Source organism: Diorhabda carinulata, chromosome X (genome assembly GCF_026250575.1).
Source record: "Diorhabda carinulata isolate Delta chromosome X, icDioCari1.1, whole genome shotgun sequence".
NCBI classification, from domain to species: domain Eukaryota; kingdom Metazoa; phylum Arthropoda; class Insecta; order Coleoptera; family Chrysomelidae; genus Diorhabda; species Diorhabda carinulata.
The window spans coordinates 48,822,957-48,844,193 of record NC_079472.1 but is presented as its reverse complement, the minus strand read 5'-3'; the positions used below and the strand labels follow the sequence as shown (position 1 = coordinate 48,844,193).

Here is a 21,237-nt window from a genome sequence, read left to right as displayed (position 1 = left end):
GTTGCAGATAAAGGTGTTAAACAAGGTTATAGTTACAAATACACAACACAATACGACGACGTCTATTGATTTGAAAAGATGGTGTTGTGTATTTGTAACTATAACAAATATATAAGAATTGATGTCATTCGACTCCAATTGGTGTGAATAGACATCGGAAATTTTCAATCAACAGAAAGTGATAATCGACCTAAATCGGCTTCTTTTATTTATGCATAACAGTCACGATCAATTTGACCAGAGTAAAAAAGTAATCTTCAAAATGTAGAATCATACCAAATTTTTATTTCAAACATTACATTTAAATATATATTTAAATACTTCTTTTACATTATAAAACATACAATTAAATGAATTGAACAACATTTTATTCATAGTTTGTTCAATACATTATTTACGCAAGCGCTTCAAATCAAACCAGAAACCATTTTCTGCTAACAAGTTGAACGACGACTTTGATATTTGTATTGGAATATCTGTTTTCGCATTAGGTACAATTTCAAAGTTACATAATATATAAAAAAATACAACTTTGGTTTCCAATAATGCGAATCTAGAACCGATGCAGTTTCTTGGACCTACACCGAAAGGCAAAAAACTATATGGAACGATATTTTCGGTATTGTCCTCTCCAAATCTTTCTGGATCAAATCGATCTGGATCGGGGTAGTATGCTGGATCGCGATGAATACCAAAAATGGGAAACCATATTATCGTACCTTTTTCGATATGAAGAGGTTTCTCTCCAGGCTTTGTAGGTTGAATTGTATATGGTTTAGTACAAACTCTATCTATTGCTATAGCGATTGGCCATTTTCTAAGAGACTCTGAAATAAGATAAAAAATTAGAAGCAGATTATCTTTAACATAAACCAGAAACATCACTAAGAGCTCAAACTTACAGAGGAAGATGTTTCGTCAAGCCAAACCGAGAATATCGAAAACATTAAATAAGTAGAGTTATTGATGTTGAGAGTCCATTTTGTATAATATATTTTTAAAAATAAATCAAAGAAAAACAGAACTCACTGCTCGAGATAAAGTACTACTGAAATCACTAGTTAAAATCCGTAATATAAGGCAATTACATAGACGCTGACGAGACATTGGATGCTTTCGTTATTCAACCAGAACATATTTCCACGTTATAACAAAACATACATGGTGGTCTTGAAAAGCTTAGATAAATGTTTTAAATTAAATACCCTATATATTACATGAGTGTATGGATTTACCAGATATTAAATCTGAAATTTTTCGAAAGAATTATAAAACTTCTTTAAGGCGTATTGTCTTATACTTTTCGGTGAAGAAATTACATTCCAAGTAAAGATACTTATGCTAGTATTGTATTTTATAGATTTGAAAGCAGGAACGAAACACTTCAAAAAAATTGATACTGCAGCTTGTGTCTGATTAAGAACACTAGAAATGCAAATCAGAAGATTTATTATTTAGATAGACCTGGATTAATGCGGACCCATACTGTGTATGAAGTAAGAGTAGACAGGAACATCACAAGTTCCAGAGCAGCCCACTTAAAAGTACTTTCTCCTGGATTAAAACGTCCTTTTGGTGAATATGGGAATCAATCAACATAGATTTTAAGTTTATAGAAAAATCTTGGTTAATTTTCCTATTATACCAATGTAGTGAATCTAAAGTTGTAACTACCTACATAATCCTTAACTAAAATGTATAGTAACTGGAAATAATAATATATAATCCCGATAATTATACATAGTGAAGTCCAGGAGTTCTTGGTCTCATATAGTAAATAAAGTACGTTCGCAACAATCTGTATACACGCGACAGTAATACCTTTGAACAAGCTTTTCACAAAGTTTCAACTTGCTGCTTTTATCTATTCTACTAAAGCTCAAAGGACCACCTCAGTCAAGTTGTTTTAAAAAATGTCTCAAATTGAGTTTCACGCTGTTATAAAATTTTTGACTAAAGTAGAGAATTAACATCAACAAAAGTCAAAAACAGAATGGAGGCTTTTACGGTGACTTGTGTACACCATTTCCAAATGTTAAAAATTTGTCAAAGTTGTTTTGCTCGAGACGAGAAACAGTAGATGATACACGTGACTGTAACTACTACAAAAAACATTAAATTAGCGAAAGAAATTGTTTTAATTGATGGTTGTCTAAAAACAATAAAAATTGCAGTACAGTGAGGCATTTCGAAAAGAAAGTGTTCTAAAGACTCTACATAAACATTTTAATGTGAAGTTGAATGTTAAAAGTATCGAAAAAAGTTGCGGAAAAATCAGCCGAGGTGTACGTTGTTTCATGACAGTGCTCGAGTTCCCACTACTTCGCTTCCCAAGGCTACTGTACACGAATGTAGCTTCAATGCGACAATGAAATTTAACAGGCGTCGTTTAAATATTTTGACTCTTAGGGCCCTTTCACACCAAACGAATCCGAATCAATCAGAATCACTCCGAATCAAGTTGAATCTGATTGACCAAGTTCGGCTTCGAGCGCTCCGTTTAAATGTGAAGGGACTCTTTTCCCGCCTTCAGACCGGACGAATCTGGTTCAATCAGGTTTGATTCGAGGTCGTACTTGATTCAACCTATCAGATTCCTCGTCCGGTCAATCTTGAATCAACAACCATACGAGATGGACGTGGAGTTATTAATTTTAAAAGTTGAAGATTATAAAGATTATAGATTCAGGGTTGATTCAGCTGGTGTGAAAGAGTGGAGATGACGAATCAGGTTCAACTTGATTCGGAGTGATCAAGATTGGTTCGGATTCGTTTGGTGTGAAAGGGGCATCATATTTTATAGTTTCATAGAAACTTTAGTCAGAAGTTCTGAATAGTGTGTGGTAATAAAAGGAGAATTTGGTGAAAAATAATATTTTTATTCATGACTTATCCTTCTATGTTAGGCTAAGAACTCATGTAAGATGATCCAAACGATAGATCGCATATTTCTAAATCAATTGAGAAAAAAAATAACTAAATAAAAAATTTTATTTCTTATAGATTGACTTTTTTCCTCGACGTTAATATGTATAGATATAATTGCCGGGTTAGATGTAGACGTAATCACTGATGGATGAGGGAGAGGCACATGCAGTAGCCGCAAAAATAAGTAGGCAGAGAGTATTAACAACTGCATATTTGGGCCTTTCTCCATATATTTTAGATGGAGGCAAATATTTGGACTTGTTAATCAATAATATTTCAGCAATATTAACTATATTCTCTCACTCTAACAATACCATGCTACCTTCTGGTGACATAATATCAACAAAATCATGCTTCTCGTTGTTTACACATATCTAGATAGACACATAGATAGATAGGACGTCAAGACGCAATAGAATAAACGACCAGTTTACCGTCCAGAAAAATGGACCAGTAATTTTACAAACTCTACAAGATTTTGCAAGAGATAATCTAATAGCACAAACATATTCAAATAATTGAATAGAAAAATTTTAAAAAATATTTGGATACTGTCAAATAGTGAATTCGTATTGTTTGACCATCCCTTTTTATTTCTTTTAGTTATGGTTATTTATATTAGTTAATAGAATTAAAGTTATAATATTAATAAAATAAAAAATTTGAGTGTTATCGGTACGCTTATCATCACCATACCATGTTTTTTTATTTCCCGTAATAATATATGTTAAAAATGATATATTTAGATCTACCATTTATTAGATCTGTATAACCATAGAATTTGAAATTTGTTTTTGCAATTATTAACGTACCCACATTCAGATTAATAAAAAATGTACTGTTGTTTGATTCATATACCTGATACTACCATATCCATGTATTTCATTTTTAAAATAGCAGAATAAGTAACATTTCCGTTACACTCTTCGAGAGTTTTTTCAATTTCTTCTCTTAGCCTTTTCTGGATTTCGGGATGAAGAGCCAACTCATACGCCATAAAAGACATTAAACTAGAGACCGTATCAAAACCAGCAAAGAAGAAAATCATAGCTTGAGCTGCAATATCCAAATTGGTGATTTCCTTGATAAATGCTTTTCCTAAAAATAATTAAAGTAATAACTTTTTATAACGACTCGTATAAAATCATTTACCTAAATCTGTTTCTTCTACTACTGCAAAACCGACATCTTCCACTTTTTCTTTTTTATGACTCCCACCTTTCCTTGCCTCCAACAACAAATGAATCATATCGGGTCTAACGATGCCTTTCTCTTTTCTGACTTTGATAGTTTCGTCAATAATTTTTGTGAAAAAATTTGCTACAGATTTTTCGAAGAATCTAATTTTCAAAAACTGAAACAAAAGTTAGAGAAGCTCATTTTTCTGTACTGAAATATTTTTTGTTTTCGTGCTCTGAATTCATCATTTTTTCTTAGTGCTGGGCATTTAATATTTGTGGTGTTCTATTGTTTCAATATTTATTTTATCTATATCTATACATCCATTTCGAAAGGTCACATTTGTAAGTAAAATTTGTAATCAATTAAATTTTTGCGTTTTAAATTAGAATAAATGTTGGGAGTGATTCATTCATATGTTGTTGAGTTCATAAAACATAAAAAAAACTAATTTTCAAACAGAAGAGACCTAAAATCAAGAACATTTAGATGCATTAATATATCAAAAGGTCTAAGAAAAAAGAAATTTATATATTAACTTTATTAACTTACTGATAAAATGTTTGGTATAATTAAATATCCAAAGAATTTCATACTTTTCCAAAAGCCCGTGAAATTAGTAATGTCTCGTCCCATAATGTAGAATTCGTTGTCTTGTGTCTCTAGAGAATTAATCTCTATCCCAAAAGCTGTAGTTGCGATAACGTCATTTGTAAAGCGGGTAAATAAATCTTTCATTTCCACTTCTATAGAATCCTTGTCTTTTCGTATAAAGTATTCGCTGAAATTCTTAGCACATTCTGACATCAAAACAAACATAGCTTTCATTTTACTACTAGTGAAACTGGGACTAAGTATAGGTCTCATTTCGCGCCATCTCTGACCTAAAAAATATATTATTAATCCAAAATGGGTTTACTGTTAAGGTCTATTATCACAAATAAGGCAAAATTTAATAGTATTTAAAAAACAATTAACCTGTCAAAGCAAATAAGTTCTTTCCCCATAGAGGATCAGCTTTTTCAGGAATGAAAGCCTTGTGGTCCATAAAATGATCGAAATCTTTTACACTCAATTGATTAATTAATTCAAGATCCTTAACAAGAAGCGTGGGTAAAGTGAATTGATATATTCCAGAATATCTGAAAATTATTTATAATAAGTGAAGCCATATGTGAAATAAATTTTTATGAGTAAATGAACATTTCTTATAAAATGATAGATCTTATAATTGAATAATAAAGTATGAATATATCAGACTTTATAAAATAAGATATTGAATCAAATCACAAGATGCTTTCAATCTCAGATAAAAATTTTGGTGTGTATACAAAAACAATTCATCGAAATTATTTGTATTGAATAACAGATATCTCAATTTATATTTTTGTTGAGTGTACTACATTTATATTTGTGCGCATGTGTATCGTTGCGCGGAGAGCGCATGATCTCTTGTACTCGTATGTGTGGAAGAGCTCAAGCGCATGACGTGTGCTCTTGACAGGCCCAGTTATATGTAAGATGTTCTATAATAAGATGTTTCTTTTATTGTTCTTAATATAACAGGCAATAAAGCCTTTTTTTTATTGCGATTGATTAGTTTAATTAACCACGTACCTTAACAATTCTCACATCACAACAAATGAGTAATTGGACTTCCTCGCACTTATGGTGTAACCTATATATTTTTTTTGGCGAGACAGCGTTTTATTAATTTTGGTACACTTACCAGTTTCTTTGATTGATTTCAATAAAAACTAATACCTGACATCTGGTACTGCATTGTAAACTTTTAGAATCATATCAGCAAAACTTTGTGTTCTAGTTACTGAACCCCAGTTATCTCCAACTAGCCATTTAGATTTTCCTTGTTTCACTCCTCTTTCAGTCCAATAAGTCATTGGTTTGATAGTGAAATGATAGATAATAATAGCCAAGAGGGCCGCCCCTAATATCCATTCTATCATTTTATCTAAAACAAAAATATCATGAAAAATTTGAGATACTGAACGCTGGTAGTTTACATTTGGTCTCTGAAGACGATAATTTGCTTATCAGAACGCAGAGTTAAGAAGAAGAATTTCTGCAAATGCTTTTGAGATTATATTGAACACTGCTACTACATCAGCACTCACAAGTATACTGTCTGATATACGTTTCGATAAACAAGTTATCAGATATTGAAGATAAACTGAAGCTTATCCGAAAAAAATTCCCGGGTTCTCAGTGAATTAAATAATCGATAAGAAAGAAGACTTCAATGGTCAATAAGAATATTAATTTTAGTAACTTTCACAAATTATGTATTTCAAGAAAATACCAAAAAGTCCACACAATGTTTTTGAATAACCTCGAAAAGTAGAATGGTCATTTTACATCGAACTTCCGCAACACAACAGAAGCTAGAGCAAGTATGACTACCCTTTGAATTAGCGGGGCCCTAACCTTTGTTCATACAATGACCTTTTCTTTTTAAACGTCAGCAAAACATATCGTTTTTTAAGCCATTTGTCGAAAAGAATTTTATGGCGGTATGTTGTTATTAGCAGTGTCAATGAACATATAACTGTTGAAAAAATGTGTGTACTATTTATGATTTACTGACTTCATTGTGTACTTCTTTGATTTGTTTTAGATAGATACGAAAAGGATTGCAAGCTCTAACATATTCCATTGGGTATAGAGCCCCCACAACTACAACTATAATCTTTTACTTATGTAAATTCAATATTTTCCAAGAACCTTCCAATTCACCTCCACTACTCATACCACTCTTTAGAAACGTATTTTGACTGACTTTTAGGTAAAGTGTAGTAAGCACATCTTATCCTGAAGTTATTTTTATGAGTGGAGAATAAAAAAACGTGCTTTTAATTTTCATCCTAAAGGTATTCAGCCAGGGAAAATATCTCTGCTAATAAAATCTTTATTAGGAATTATAGCAGCTACTAGAATATAGTCCTGAAAAGATTTGTTCCTTTGTCCCTAAATATAAAAGTTTTAGCTGAAATACTATGTCACATTACACTTTTTTATTGGTGATTTGGGTTTAATATTTGTTAATTCTTACTCAACGTCCAATATCTCGTTTCTAATAACTATAATTGAAATTTCGTTATTGTTATGTTCGCGGGAAGTTTGTATATTGAAAGAAGATAATAAATATATCCATCATAGATTCTTTGGCAAATCCTATTGTCAACAAAGATAAAATGTGAGTACCGCATCTGTTTCGTGTAATCTGTAAGACTTGTTTTACGAAATTGGTCATCCAGAGATAACGTCAACTTTCCAATGTTATAGAGAGAGCCTAGCAATCATGAAAATGATTGCAGCGGCTTACAATAAAAAACATAAGGCAAGTATTTTATACGCATATATTCTGTCTGTTCCTAAGTCATTTTTATATTTGAAAGATCTTTCATATCCAATTTGTTTCGTGAACTCCAGTCAAAATGTATTAAAAGATGACAAAATTTAGGTTTTTTGAGTTTAATAAAAGAAAAGGAGAATATTTTTATTGTACTGATCTACGGGACTTTTTGAAGTAATGAATCAAAATTATATTTTTCTACGACCGTGCGTTTTAACCCACTTTCCGCACGCATTTTAGTTTTGAAAGTGTCACTTTCCCGCACTAGTGCGGGAAAGTGACATTCTTCAAAGGAGAAACAAATATCAAAACTGGTTTGATATCAGTTGCTATGACAACCCAAGCGTGTAATTGTTACTAAAACGTCAAAGTTGTTCAAACCACATTAAACCGAATCCGATACAATAATATTAATGGATTCATCCGACGAATAACTTCCCGAAGCCGTTTTGAAGGCTGCAAATGAAGCTAATTCCGAGCTGTTACCTGCCAAATCCAGACTAAAGTATGAGAAGCAATACGACTATTTTGTTACATGGTGTAAGGAGAAAGGGGCCAAAACTTATAAGGAAGAGGTATTTCTGGCGTATTTTTCAGACCTAAGTAAGGTTTTGAAATCTAATACATTATGGTCCCGCTATTCGATGGTAAAAAGTTTCTCTGTACTACAAATGACTTAAAACCGTTGCCGTCACCGTCATCGTCATCTTTATGCGACCTGCAACCGATGCCATCTTCACCGACGTCATCTACCTTCCAGATGAAACCAAATAACTCCACTGGGCCGGCAATTCTTACTAGTCTACAGAATACAACAAATTGTGTTTTCAATATTAATATTTATAATAATTAATAGTTTTTAGTTAAAATTTTGTATATTATTATGTTTGTTGGAATAAAATAATTTATGAAAAATGGGTTGGTATACTTTTATGTATATACGGTCGTAGAAAAAATAATGTTCCTAACTCATGCGTAAAGTGTCTTTCCCGCACGTGACCGCTTGCCCGAACTCCGCTCCGCGTCGTTCGGGACAACTGCAGTCGCGTGCGGGAAAGTATCACTTTCCGCACTTGTTAGGAAAATAACTATTTTCTACGACCGTGCGTTTTAACCCACTTTCCCGCACTCATTTTAGTTTTGAAAGTGTCACTTTCCCGCACTAGTGCGGGAAAGTGACTATCCTAAGTTGACGAATATTCAATGTTAATATGTTGTTCATTTACCTTGATATATTAATGTAATTTAATGATTATCTAGTTATAAAATTGTAATTGTAAACTGTATTAGCGCAATTGTAATTAGTTCAATGAGTTTGGAAAGAATAAACTCAATATCTACAATAACTATATTAGTATTTTCAAATTTTTTCATCGTTTTTTATAATCTGACGCAACATAGATAAGTAAATTACATAGCTACGCCTTAAGCAAATAACTAATAATTAATCTAGTGGTCAGTACAGTCGAAATAACCGAATCATTGTTATTTCATTTCTAATTTCTTAAATCATAACAATACACAGAAAATAACAGGTATTTATCTTCATGATAATATTTATACCTTATTATATTCCTAATCAATTGATTCCGGTAATAAAATAAATTAAATAATTCACAACGCACACTACACAAATTAAACTTGCACAACTATACACTCTGCGGTACAATGATGATGCGTTGTAGAAAACGATCGTTTTTATAATGATTAATATGATCAAAACAACCAATTTAAAAATGATAGCGATAAAAATTTGTTGGTTTCGATAGATGTTACATGCTCCGTTATGATGAAATGTAGCAATTGAATCTGTCTCGAAATTCAAAATACGTACATGAATCAGTTCTCACTAAATAAAAGTTTGTGTATCAATAATATTGTTTAATCAAATTTAAAATCTTATATCTTATTTGATATACGAGGGCGGTTTGAAAGAATTTTCGCTTTGGTAGTAAAATGTTTTCGTTTTTTGGTAAATAGGGAGAGAAAAGAATCCAAGTGTTAATCATCGCTTATTTTTACGAGAAAAAACATTGGGCTACGTCCAAAGGAATAATACTCTACTTTTAAAAGTAGATTGCTGCTTTACGATTTAATGCCTTATCCACCATATTCACCTAATGTGGCTTCGATTCGGTTACTTTCCGTTTCCAAACTTAAAATAACTCGATGGAAAGTAATTTCAGACAAATTAAGTAAGTACAGGTAATTGGAGATGTGCAAATGTCAGTTGATTGACTAATTGTTACTATTTATTCATAATAATCAGTAGTGTGTGTGGCACAATAGTCATAACGAGTATTTAGCAACTCTGTTTTCGGCGTGAATCTACTGTTTATTAACAAATCAATGTCTCTTAAATTTATTTCACGTTCCGGCCATTCTACTCTCTAGCACTATTATCGACCTTCACAATAGTCTCCATTCAACTCAACACACAATAATTCCAACAATTCTAAGCTTCATTGGTAATTGTTTCAAATTAATCCACAGTCAAAGCTTCTTGAATTTCAAAGCTAAGTAAACATGAAAATGAAAAAAGTCGCAAATATAAAGGGTTATTGATTGATGTGAAAAAGTTCAGTGCCTCCTTTTTCCTTTGAGATATCATTGAAAATTTGAGGGATTATAGCCATTATTAAGTCATCATATTTTAATAAATAGTAATAGCATTGTATAAAGAATAGGATCCTTTATACAATGGTTGTAAGTAACCCGTTACGCACGAGTGCGTAACGGGTGTAACGTACAAATGGTGTAACGTACCATACTTTTTCTACGCCCATTCATAGCATGCTACTTAAGAAAACGTGTCCTATTTTTAAAGAAATTGCGTATCTCGCTAATGCTAAAAGTTTTTATGTATTTAAATTGACTAAATTTGCGTAAATAGACCAAATGAAGTCTTAGGTGAATAAAGATTTGATTTTAATTTAATTAAACCAAGAAGTTTCAGTTTTCTTCTCAAAACGCACGTTATGACATTTCATTACGTGCATGTTATTGTAAAATGTCATTTACAAGGAATGTTGAGTAGTACAATTTTTGACGTTTTAAGACATAGGGGTAGAAAATAGTATATCACGTAACAAGAGTTGTAAGTAACCCATTACGCACGAAGTGAAAAATTTTATGCACGAAACCGCGCAGTTTCATGAGTGCGAAATGGTACTATACTTTTTTTACGTCCATTAAACATCGCAATTATTTAAACTTTATTATAATAGTTGTTAATAACAATTGAACAATTGTTGTAAATCGATTGTGCCTTATTATTTAATGGTGATAAACGGTTATTTATAATTGTAGTACTGCTCGGTACTTCAGAAGACGAAGATTGATAATTGGTAATTGCCTCCGATATTCGTAATGCGTTGTCATTTTTATTTTTAAGAGATTGATTCACATAGCCTTCCGCTACTGTAAAAGATCACCAGCCATCAAATCGTTTTAATGATAGCATATCACCTCCTGCATCAACTAACATAGTGGCTGATGATCTGAAACAATAGCCGGTATATTGCTTTGGTTCAGGCAGCTCAAGATATTCAGCAATTTTACGTGTACTACGAATTGTGTTTATCCCCACAACCTGTTTTATGCATTTTTTATTTCTGTCATTAAGAAATAAAGGAAGTTCCATTTCAGCAAGACGCAAATCCGTGTATTTTTGACATGTGATATAAAACGTTTCTGGTACTACAAATGAACGTCTCGTTTTAGTTTTAGAATCTAGAATATCAATTATCAAGGATTTTCTCGTGTCCTGAATGTGTTCCATTATTATATTTCTAAGTTCTTGTTTACGTCAAGTCCCGCTTAATCCAATAGTGAGGGTAACCTGAAAACAAAAACTCATTTTTATGTGATGATAATTATACATTTTTATTGTTTACCTTTGACAACAAATGTTTATCGTCTGGGGCATCTTTCAGAAATTTGTTCTGTAGAAAGGATTTTCGATTTTTTACTTCTAAAACCATCCGATTTCCGCTTCAGTAGGGCTATTAGTTTTGGATAATTTGCTATGTTAATGTTATTATTAATCTTAAGTGAAGTTCTTAGCATTGAATAAATGGCCCATAGATAAGATGGCTTCAACATTCTCCGAAAAGGATTTAACGTTATGCTTGTGTCGCCAATCCAATTTGATAGGTAATTTCGTACCTTTCTTTGGATTTTAGCGGTAACAAATTATGTGTGACAGCTTGAGCTTTTTCTAAAATCTCCGGTGGAGTTCTCATAATTCCATCACTTTCACTACTATCAGACATATTCGTAGATAAAGTTGAGAAAATGTTAGGATTCAAGAAAATGACAATATAAATGAGATGACATTTATTTTCATAGCACGCTACTTAAGAAAACGTTTCCTATTTTTAAGGAAATTGCATAATGTGCTCCCTACATTTAGGGGCATCACTGTTCATATTGTCTCTGATTTAATTTAATTATATAATTATAAATATCGTTTCATAAAACTAATATATACATACGTATAAATGTGCTTGGAGTGGAAGAACCTAATGTCTGTGATGGCAGTGTTAATGGTAAATTAGCTGATGTTGATAATATACCAGTGGATGTAGATGGTACATTGATATTGGCATTTATTGTTTTATCTGAAACGTGGTATTGATATATCTAACTTTTTACGAGCAAGGAAATTAACTTACCATTCTAATATATCATAGGAATAGCATTTATGTGTAGTCGATGAGACGTTGTCGAAGCATATAGGTTCAAAATGTCGATTACAAATTCTTTTAATTTATGTATAACCAAAGGATCCATATTATTCAGATTAGCGTCGTTAATATAGTCCAGCATTTTGTCAAATAGTTGCAAATCTTCTATAGGGTTTGGAAATATGTGGCGAATTTTAGATATTTCATTACAGCATTACATTGTGTTTTATCACTTTTATTTGGCAGTAATTTAAAAACTATTATCTACAACTAATTTAACTTCCTACTCTATGAATGTCCTATATAAAATCACTCTATCAACAATTTAAACACAAAAATAATTCAAGTATTACACAATTTAAAAATAATAAAATCAGATTTAAATTTATTTATTTATCGCAGACTTGAACAAAAATCTAGTAGAAAATGTGACTAATTAAAAGACCAATCGAAAGCAGAAAACCTGACCCCAAAAGTTTTTACATAGGCCCAAAATTTAGAAAATGAGTTAATTTAAGCAACCAAGAACAAAAAAGAAGAAAAGCACAGCTATAGACACCTACAGGTCCATCCCTTGAATTATTTGGTTTAACCTAGGGAAACCTATACGGGATATCTATGGGTTAGTTATCTCTGGAGACTTTAGCAAGAATCTCGCACAATGACAAGCAACATGCAATTTCGTCGCAAGCAATAAGTATTTTAACTTTCAAAAATCTCTGAGGATCATTTTTTTCATTTCGAAGTCGACAGAATGGATTATAGTATTGAAAAAGAAATAAATGAGTCAGTTTATTTATTTATAAATATATTTAAAATGTTTACTGAACAATCTAAACTACAGGTTGCCAATTGTAGAACATCTTTATCATCATTTTTGCCCGCTTCTCCAAATACAGGTCGAAAACTTAACTTTTTTATTGTGAGGTTATGCAAAGGTCTGAAAATGAAAATATACACTTGTATTAAAAAACATCATAATGAAATTTGACAATCAACATTGTTGGAGACTTATATGAGAGTATAAAAAAACTTGATCAAATAGGCAAGAAAATGAAGAAGCTTATACACTCGCCAGAAAAAAAGCACAGATAACCCTGTTAATCACTACAAGAAATATCTTTGCAGCCTGGATATCACTATATCAAATGAATATTTGGGTTTAAGCCAAAAGCTCCTCACTGGTTTCCTTAAAGATCATTGCCGCTTTAGGAAATATCTGATAAGATTAGGTCTAGCAGATACTCACGACTGCAGATTCTGTAAGAAGGACGATTAAATTCCATTTCACCTTGTTCTAGAGTACCTAGTCGTTGCAAGCATATGGAAAAAATGCTTTGGACACCAAACCTATCTCTAGGAACGAAGATATCTTCTCCTTGAAGAAGGATTGGTACACGAATACATTAGAACTGTGGAACTGTGTCAAAAACAGCTCAATGAAACTTGAGGTCTTATAACATAATGTAACCCCTAATTAGGACTCTTGTTGGAGTCATTCGCTATTTATTAAATTAACAACACTAAATCATGTGACTATTGTGTTTTGAGCTTCCATTGATCAAATTTTGTCAAATAGCTGTCGCCAAACTTATGTAGGGAGATAGTACTTGGTTATGATATTTGTATACATTGCGCAGTTAAAACTTATTTTAGTTATTTATATATTCTTCAATTAGTTTCCGATAAATACTATTTCCTTCTTTAAGACAAATTTTCTCATATAGGTTATTGAAAATTCGATAGTGGAAAAAATAAAGTAGTGTATTGACATTTTCATTCTATCCAGAGATGTTCTAAAAATACATTAATCATAGTATTTTTTTTCATACATTAGTTGATATCAGACCCCTTTGTATGGAAATGTAAGAACTAGATAAAAGAGTTTCATATAGAGTGATGGAAAAAATGTAAGGAAATGGATATTTGTTGAATGTATTTATAATCTTCAGTTGGAATAAATTTTAATACACTCACCTGTTCAAAAACATAGACAGTTTTTCCCATTTCTGAGGACACCATTTGAATAATTCCAGACATCCATTTTCCAGACCTACAGCTAACAAATAATTTCCACCTATCCAATCAGGGGCAAACGCCAATGCTGTTACTGATTCGTTTTTCATGGTAAAAGGTTCAGATGCTAGTTTATATCTTCCAAGAATACCAGACAGTTCTTCATCTTTTCCAAGACACCAAACAGCTATTTTACCATCTCGAGAACCTAAAGAAAAGAAAAATTGAGAACGTAATTATGAAAATTTTTAAGTGAAACTATGGAGAACATACGGGAAGATTTTTTTATAATTATAGAATTGTGAATTTTCTTTACCTGTAGCAAAATATTTAGAATCATGGGACCAACAGCACGTCCAAATTATTCTAGAATGTACGGTAGTAGTTTTATCGATGGTAGCTTGTAATTCAAATTGTCCATCCAAGATTTTACTAAAAAGTGACCAACGTCTATCTCTGGAAACTGAAAGAAGATGATTGCTATCTGGAGAAAATTGCAGTTGGACCACTGTTAGTGTGTGAGACATGAGTTTCTGAATAAGTTTCCAATTAGAAGAATCCCTTTAAACAAAGAGTTATAATTTTGTGTTTTACATGATAATTTAGAACATATTTTACCACAATAATACTGCAGAATGCTCAGGCTTTGTAGATTTGCAAGCTGAAGCAAGATATTTTCCATCAGGGGAAGCGGCTAAACAATAAACTTCATAACCATGACCATAAAGTTTTTGTGTTTCAGGCCACAGAGTGTTTTGTAACAAAGTTTCTTCAGTCGGTGGTTCTAGTTAAAAATCATATAATAAATCAATGTGAAGAACAAAAGATCTTAGGAATTAATATTATTCAATACACAAGATTCATTTAATAAACTTACCTGTAAGCTCTGTAGAAATAAACTGAGATTCTTCTGGATACGGATTTTTTTTGTCTAACGAAATTGTTGATTCAATATTATCATCTGAATAAACAGCTTTATTTGAAAGTCCCAAAGATGGTACAGATGCTCCTTTAGGTCTAGTTTGTTCAGCTGAAAAAATATATCTAGAATCTAAAATATCCAAAGAAATAATTCTGTTATCTACTTCGAAGTTATTGGAATAAACATGTATTGTTTTTAAAACTGACAAATTCTGCGACAGAGCCAGGTGGTAGAGTCGTAATAATATTTTTATGATGTACTAATGTACAAATTAATTGGAAAAAATGCTGGTTATGTAAAAGGCTTGTACTTGTTGAAAATAAATCAAAAAATAATTATATGACAGGGACAGAATTAATTATTGCTGGATTAGAATAAGAAGTGCCACAATAACTGTAGATACAATAGATCTCCCTCACTAATATGAAGGTTTAACGAAAAATATTCATTAGATAGTCTCTGAGGTAGCCTGGGCTTTTTTTGCTGCGAATGAAACGGTACAGAGGAGTATCTTGTGGTTTCTGCGTCGTTAGTTGCTGCTGGAACGGAAATTGATCTGGACCATAACTCTCAGGAGTAGGGTTTTGAGTACGTCCTTGAGGAAAGCCATACACAATTGTCGTTATTTTAGTCAGTATCTGTTTCAATGAAACCGCTAGGAATTGGCACTGTATACGAATAGTTGATTAATGTGTCGCTTCAGCACACAACATCTGTTTCACCATGTATTGGCGCGAACTAAGTCACCTGCATCGCTAAATTTCCAAGTCCCTTTATTATTGAGGTAGAGGCGCATCTTGATCCTCTCCCACACTGACAAGGAACGTTAGGCATTGTAACTGATGAGTATGTTGACTCCTTTGGCGAAAAAATAGCATCCAGCTCGGTTCGTTATTTCCTTCCTAGGTAGGGTTCGGCTGGATAAATTCCATACGCAGAAGGGTGGCTCTGTAACGGAACACAACTTTCTTAACCTTCTCAGCCAGGGAAAGTTTTTCTTCAGACATCGCGTTCAACTTTTGCTTGATCATTTGGACACTTCACTCTGCCAAACCGTTGATGGTTATCCAGGTGCGATAAGTTTTTGTGAAATTCCGTAAGATGTACAGCAGGATTGGAATTCGGAATTTATAAATATCTTTGCATTATACGAAACAATAATATTGGGGTATCCATGTACAGAGAAAATTTCGTACTGTAATTGATAGTAGAACCAGAGCTCGGGACGTCCTTCAATATCCTATTCTCCAGCTATTTGGATTTTGCATCAATACAAATTAGAAAATAGTTACCTTCAAACGGCCCAGCATAATCCAAATGTATTTGTTCCCAATTAGTACCAGTAACATCCCAGAGATGGATGCAAATGCAACAGAATTTTCCTGACCATCGATCATGTGGTTAATGATGGCTGCCGCCTTTACAAGGCTGGCATCTGTCATTAAACGAAGTGAGGTCAAGTACGTCACGTTACTTGACAGGATACCAGGAATACAACCCATTTTTTCTTCAGACATATTAGGAAATTCCGCAAATATGTCATCTCGTTTGTTGTCTGCATCAATTTGATGTATCTCAATATGTCACTTGAATTCCTTTCGACACAACACAGATGTCCACCTGGATAGTTCGTCCTTTGTATGTCACAGATACCAGGGCTTTAGCTTGCAAGGCACTAAGTCATTTGAAAATTTACGAAAGGTGATGTTGGAAGATTTTAAGTCAATACCCAAGTCATGTAAAACATCATCTGGTAAAATTGAAAATTTGGCACCAGAGTCAACCTCCATGTCATATTGTTTTCCATTGATGACTATATTTGTGATGTATTACTTCAATTAGGTTGATATCCATTGCTTTGCAGCCATAAGAATGATCAGAAACACAAGGGGTGTTAATATACATATAGCCCTTACTGCGAGAAGAAATGTGGAATGCTTTATGCGAAGACACTATCAACAAATTGATGCCCATATGTCGACACTTGTGAAAAAAAGTCATAGAATATAAAGGATTTTTTTGTGAAAAATCAGTTTAGCTAACTATACTGATTGTCAAAAAAGGGTTTTATTAGATGATTTTACCATTTAATTAAATACTTAGGTAACATTTCAGTGGAGTTTTATTCAATTTTCCTACTTTAATTAAGGTGGTATTAAACTTTTGACCTGCAGTGTATATAGTCTTTTCAAAATCAATTGTACAGCTATGTCTGTATTTATTGTTAAATAGATCTCCAACAATAAAAAAACGCAGTATTGAAATAACTCCACCTTAAGAGCAAAGGAATAATTGATTTACTTATTAAGAAAAGTGTTTTCTAGTTTTTCTATTAATATATTATTAGGTATAAAATTATTCAGATTCAAGAAAAATGCTGTTTGAAAAATTATAAGTATATTTGTTGGAATTTCTATTTTTCTAATGGAAAATAATTCAATAACTTGGAGGTCACAAGTTGATCAAACCTCTAAGCCAACGAAAAAATTAATTTTAGAATGGTTATGTGAAAAATGATTATATGAACATATTCACAAAATCTTATGATTATTTGCAAAGTATTGATATGTGTAATGACTGGAACTAAAATTAATAAGAAAAAATAAACTCATTTTTGCCCAAGAATTGATCCCTCAAACCTCAAGTCGGCTATGTAACTGTTGTGGCCATGGTAGTTTTTGTAACTTTGTGTTAAAAAGTCTTGAATGTCTTGAAAAAGTGGTTCAATTTATTCATTTAGAATGAGTGAGTTGAGTAAAATGTTCTAAGAATAGTACAGAAAATTTAATAATCAATCAAAAGAAGTCATAAGAATAATTTTCGTTAATCTTCATCTGACTAATATTGGAAATTTAACACTGATTGAACTATGAAATTTAGAATTAAGTTAAAACCATTTTCCTCTTTAGGAAACTAATAACATAATTTACTAGATCAAATAGGGTAAATAAAAACTACTACCATTAAGGATATAATCTCCTTCTTCATCTTCGCTAATGTTACAAATCCGTTTCATATTTTCAATGAAATTAACAGGTGCCTTAAAAATTCTTATCACTTTTTCTTCTGCCCCAGAGGCAAATAAATAACGAGAAATGACTGCCATTGAATTGATGTCATAGCCATGAACTTGAGGTCTTGCAAATTCATGCCAAGTTACCTAAACATTTCAATAAATATAAAATAATTAAATTGAAATTAAGCATTTGCTTGTTCTTACTTCTTTATTATTCTGTTTCCAAGGAGCATGTATTCGAGTTGTTTGATCAGCACTTGTAGTAAATAAAAACTGACCTTTTGGTTCCCAAGAACAATCCACTACCTCATCAAAATGTCCTCCTATTTTTACACTTGGAACCCACTGTGACAGTTTCTCACAATATTTCCACATGTGAAAGGCGCCGTGGTAACTGTAGCCCAAGATCATGTCACCTTTTGGTCCAAAAAGACCTCCATAAAAGCCTAGAGTGTTGCCTAAAAATTTCCATCCCAAACGAGTTCAATTGTAAAAAGAACAAGTAATTGAGATTTTTATTGCACTTTTAAAAAGTTTAATATCTTAAAGACATTCTTTCAAGTGGTTATCAACTACAAAATTTTAATAATTAAAGTCTCACCTCCTATCTCTCCTACTCTCAACTTTTCCAGCCACAATTCAGATGTATCATCAAATTCCCATATTATCATACTTTTATCAATAGAAGCAGACAAGAGCTGTTTACCATTTAGACTCCATTTTACTGAATAGATCCAACTTTCATGACCAGATATCACGGATTCAAGATATATGTTGAAAATATCAGAGGCTGTTTTTAATTTAGCTTTTTTTACAATTGTTTCTCCTAGACTTTTAGGAGTAAAGTGCCACAGTCGAATGAACGCATCTTGAGAACAGGTTGCCAGAAGAAGATCATCACCTAGAAAAAACTAAGTTAAAACCTTTATTGCAGAAGAGATATTATACCTTCTAGCTGTCCTTTCCCGACTATGGACAAGGTAATATGCCTTCTCTATTACACCATTGAAGCACGTTATTGACATTCAGAGAAACAAACAGATATGTAGTTTTTTTGTCTTAACACTTTATGTATCCCTTCAGTAAGGTCAAAGCTCTCATAAAGTGATTTCCATTTGAAAGTAATATTATTTAATTGAAGACTACTATCAATAATTGTGAAAGAAATTTCCAAATATATCAAAATGGAATATATTATAAATGTGTTTATTAATAGTAGATAAATAACAAATATTTAGTATTAAATTCAATTATTTTTTTAAATTTTGAGTATTTGTTTTATGTAAATTATGACTGTAGGCTAGACAAACTGAGGTATATTATTGACAATGAGAATAATAATAATTATTTGAACAAAACTCAGTTCTCTAGAATTCTTGAGGTTAAAGAGCAATGGTTCTTAAGGGTATGAACGAGACACCATTGAAAGTACCAGTTCTTGCAGGCTTAGCCTAAGTGGCCCCAACTGCATAGGAGATAACATCTCCCATGAAAATTAAATGTAAAATTCCACTACAAAATCATTTCAGCTGTGTGCGGGGTGAAAAACAAATATTATGGTCAGACTAAAAATAGAAATTGATTCTCACATTTGAGATAAAACTAATTTTGGCACCCGCAACCAAATTTTATCAAGGTATGATTATAAAATTGTGTGTATAATTTACCAACTTCAGTAAAGTCCAATCCTCGTACCCAATCTTCATGACCTTCCAATATTGTAGCAGCATCAAATTGTAAACTTTCAGATTGAGTTTCTGTGAAAACATGTACTCTGGAATCATCTAATGCACATAACAACAATGGTTCATTGCTATTGGGAAATAAAGTTAATTTTACGCTTACTACCAAATGATAACCAAAATTGAGGGTTTGATTTAAAACGAATGTATCTGAAAAATAAGGAATTGTACTTTTCAAGTTAATACAGCAGATTCAATTATTATTACCTGAAAGATGTTGCCTGTACCAAATTTTAGCAGTATGATCCATTGAAATACTAACTATAAGAGTACTTTTATCTATTCTTTGCAATCCATCTACAATATTTACATTAGAACTATGGCCTTCCAAAACCTCTGGCTCATAATAATTTTCTACGAGTTTCCATACACAAACTGTACTATCAGTTGAACCAGATATAAGTTCTGTTTCATAACTTATTTGTTTTCCACATAACCATTTGACAGAATTCACTCGTTTTGTATGTTTCATTAAAATGTTTGTTACTTTACCACCACTTCCATACTTCAAAAGAATTGTTTCAAAATAGAAATATTTTAAATGTGATATGTTGTGTATTTACTCACATTTGGATTGTAAATCATAACAGTATTGCATGAACCATAACAGATTAAATTATTTTTTCCCCAATCGACAACTGTCGGTACTTGGTTTGAATTGCTTGCATTATAACAGTGTTCAAATTTCATTGTACCTTTTAATGGATATTAATAATAATGATAAACAATCAATTGTTAAAATATTAACTTTCTTATTTCCAGATGAAAATATAACCTATAATTTATACCTTGTTCATTTTCAGCACTTTTGACACTAGGTGTAAGCCATAGATGAGCCACAGTGTAAACTCAATTAAGTACCAAGTACATAGAGCTAATAATCGGTGCATTCTCGAAGCGTTCACGGCACCTGAAGTACTCTTTTGGGCCTCCACATAGCGACTACGATCGTTGTAGTTATTAGTTAATATTTATCTTAATGCTCAAAATGTCTCGTAAACAATTCAACAGAAGCCGAAGCAGTTGTTTAGTCCAATACATAGAAATCTAAATTTTTATTTCATCATAGATCTTAAGTATATCTTTATTGTTTTTATCTTTCAGGAATATTTTTGTTTCATCAAGTTTCTCATTAATGTATACATCAAAAGTTATTATTATTAGCATGTATAGATACAAAAAAGAAGAAAATGAATCGAACTGATTGAACCATATATGTAATACTTCTATAAGTGGAATCTATTCCGACTAAAGAAGACAGAATGGCAACGATTTTTCTATCCTCCGCTCGGTTCCAGCTCAGTTTTCGCATTCTCAAGCATGCGTATTATAGATAAAGTGTCTCAAACGCGAGAGAAAATGAATATTGTCAG

The 21,237-nt window shown here is 32.0% G+C and overlaps 3 protein-coding genes across 4 annotated transcripts; all 3 read right to left on the bottom strand.

Moving 5' to 3' along the window:
* Positions 1-265: 265 nt before the first annotated feature.
* Positions 266-4,972, bottom strand: LOC130902753 (cytochrome P450 9e2-like). Its single transcript, XM_057815026.1, has 4 exons — positions 4,704-4,972; positions 4,081-4,282; positions 3,787-4,026; positions 266-827 (listed from the first exon to the last, which is right to left on the bottom strand). Exons 2-4 carry the CDS (start codon positions 4,175-4,177, stop codon positions 391-393), a joined length of 774 nt encoding a protein of 257 aa, XP_057671009.1. The 5' UTR covers positions 4,178-4,282; positions 4,704-4,972; the 3' UTR covers positions 266-390.
* On the bottom strand, positions 4,651-6,074 carry LOC130900550 (cytochrome P450 9e2-like). Its single transcript, XM_057811248.1, has 3 exons — positions 5,872-6,074; positions 5,086-5,249; positions 4,651-4,991 (listed from the first exon to the last, which is right to left on the bottom strand). Exons 1-3 carry the CDS (start codon positions 6,072-6,074, stop codon positions 4,651-4,653), a joined length of 708 nt encoding a protein of 235 aa, XP_057667231.1.
* LOC130902752 (elongator complex protein 2) lies at positions 5,528-20,715 on the bottom strand. Of its 2 annotated transcripts, none has more exons than XM_057815025.1 (11): positions 20,432-20,686; positions 20,072-20,369; positions 19,790-20,014; positions 18,724-19,023; positions 18,327-18,580; positions 18,068-18,266; positions 15,062-15,214; positions 14,803-14,968; positions 14,501-14,745; positions 14,146-14,392; positions 5,528-6,079 (listed from the first exon to the last, which is right to left on the bottom strand). In XM_057815025.1, exons 1-11 carry the CDS (start codon positions 20,552-20,554, stop codon positions 6,076-6,078), a joined length of 2,214 nt encoding a protein of 737 aa, XP_057671008.1. In that variant the 5' UTR covers positions 20,555-20,686; the 3' UTR covers positions 5,528-6,075. The 2 variants fall into 2 exon arrangements, with proteins under 2 accessions (XP_057671008.1, XP_057671007.1); XM_057815024.1 differs by lacking the exon at positions 5,528-6,079 and adding an exon at positions 12,960-13,108 and having other exon boundaries at positions 20,432-20,715.
* Positions 20,716-21,237: the final 522 nt, after the last annotated feature.

Coding starts and splice junctions, on each gene's coding strand:
- LOC130902753 (XM_057815026.1), bottom strand. CDS start 4,177: ATGATTCATTTGTTGTTGGAGGCAAGGAAAGGTGGGAGTCATAAAAAA. Junction 4,027..4,080: donor AGTAGAAGAAACAGATTTAG/GTAAATGATTTT, acceptor AATTATTTTTAG/GAAAAGCATTTATCAAGGAA. Junction 828..3,786: donor CATGGATATGGTAGTATCAG/GTATATGAATCA, acceptor ATCTTATTTCAG/AGTCTCTTAGAAAATGGCCA.
- LOC130900550 (XM_057811248.1), bottom strand. CDS start 6,074: ATGATAGAATGGATATTAGGGGCGGCCCTCTTGGCTATTATTATCTAT. Junction 5,250..5,871: donor AATGCAGTACCAGATGTCAG/GTATTAGTTTTT, acceptor AATAATTTTCAG/ATATTCTGGAATATATCAAT. Junction 4,992..5,085: donor GAACTTATTTGCTTTGACAG/GTTAATTGTTTT, acceptor TATATTTTTTAG/GTCAGAGATGGCGCGAAATG.
- LOC130902752 (XM_057815024.1), bottom strand. CDS start 20,554: ATGAAATTTGAACACTGTTATAATGCAAGCAATTCAAACCAAGTACCG. Junction 15,215..18,067: donor AGGAGATTATATCCTTAATG/GTAGTAGTTTTT, acceptor ATATTTTTTCAG/CTGAACAAACTAGACCTAAA. Junction 14,969..15,061: donor TATTTCTACAGAGCTTACAG/GTAAGTTTATTA, acceptor ATTTTTAACTAG/AACCACCGACTGAAGAAACT.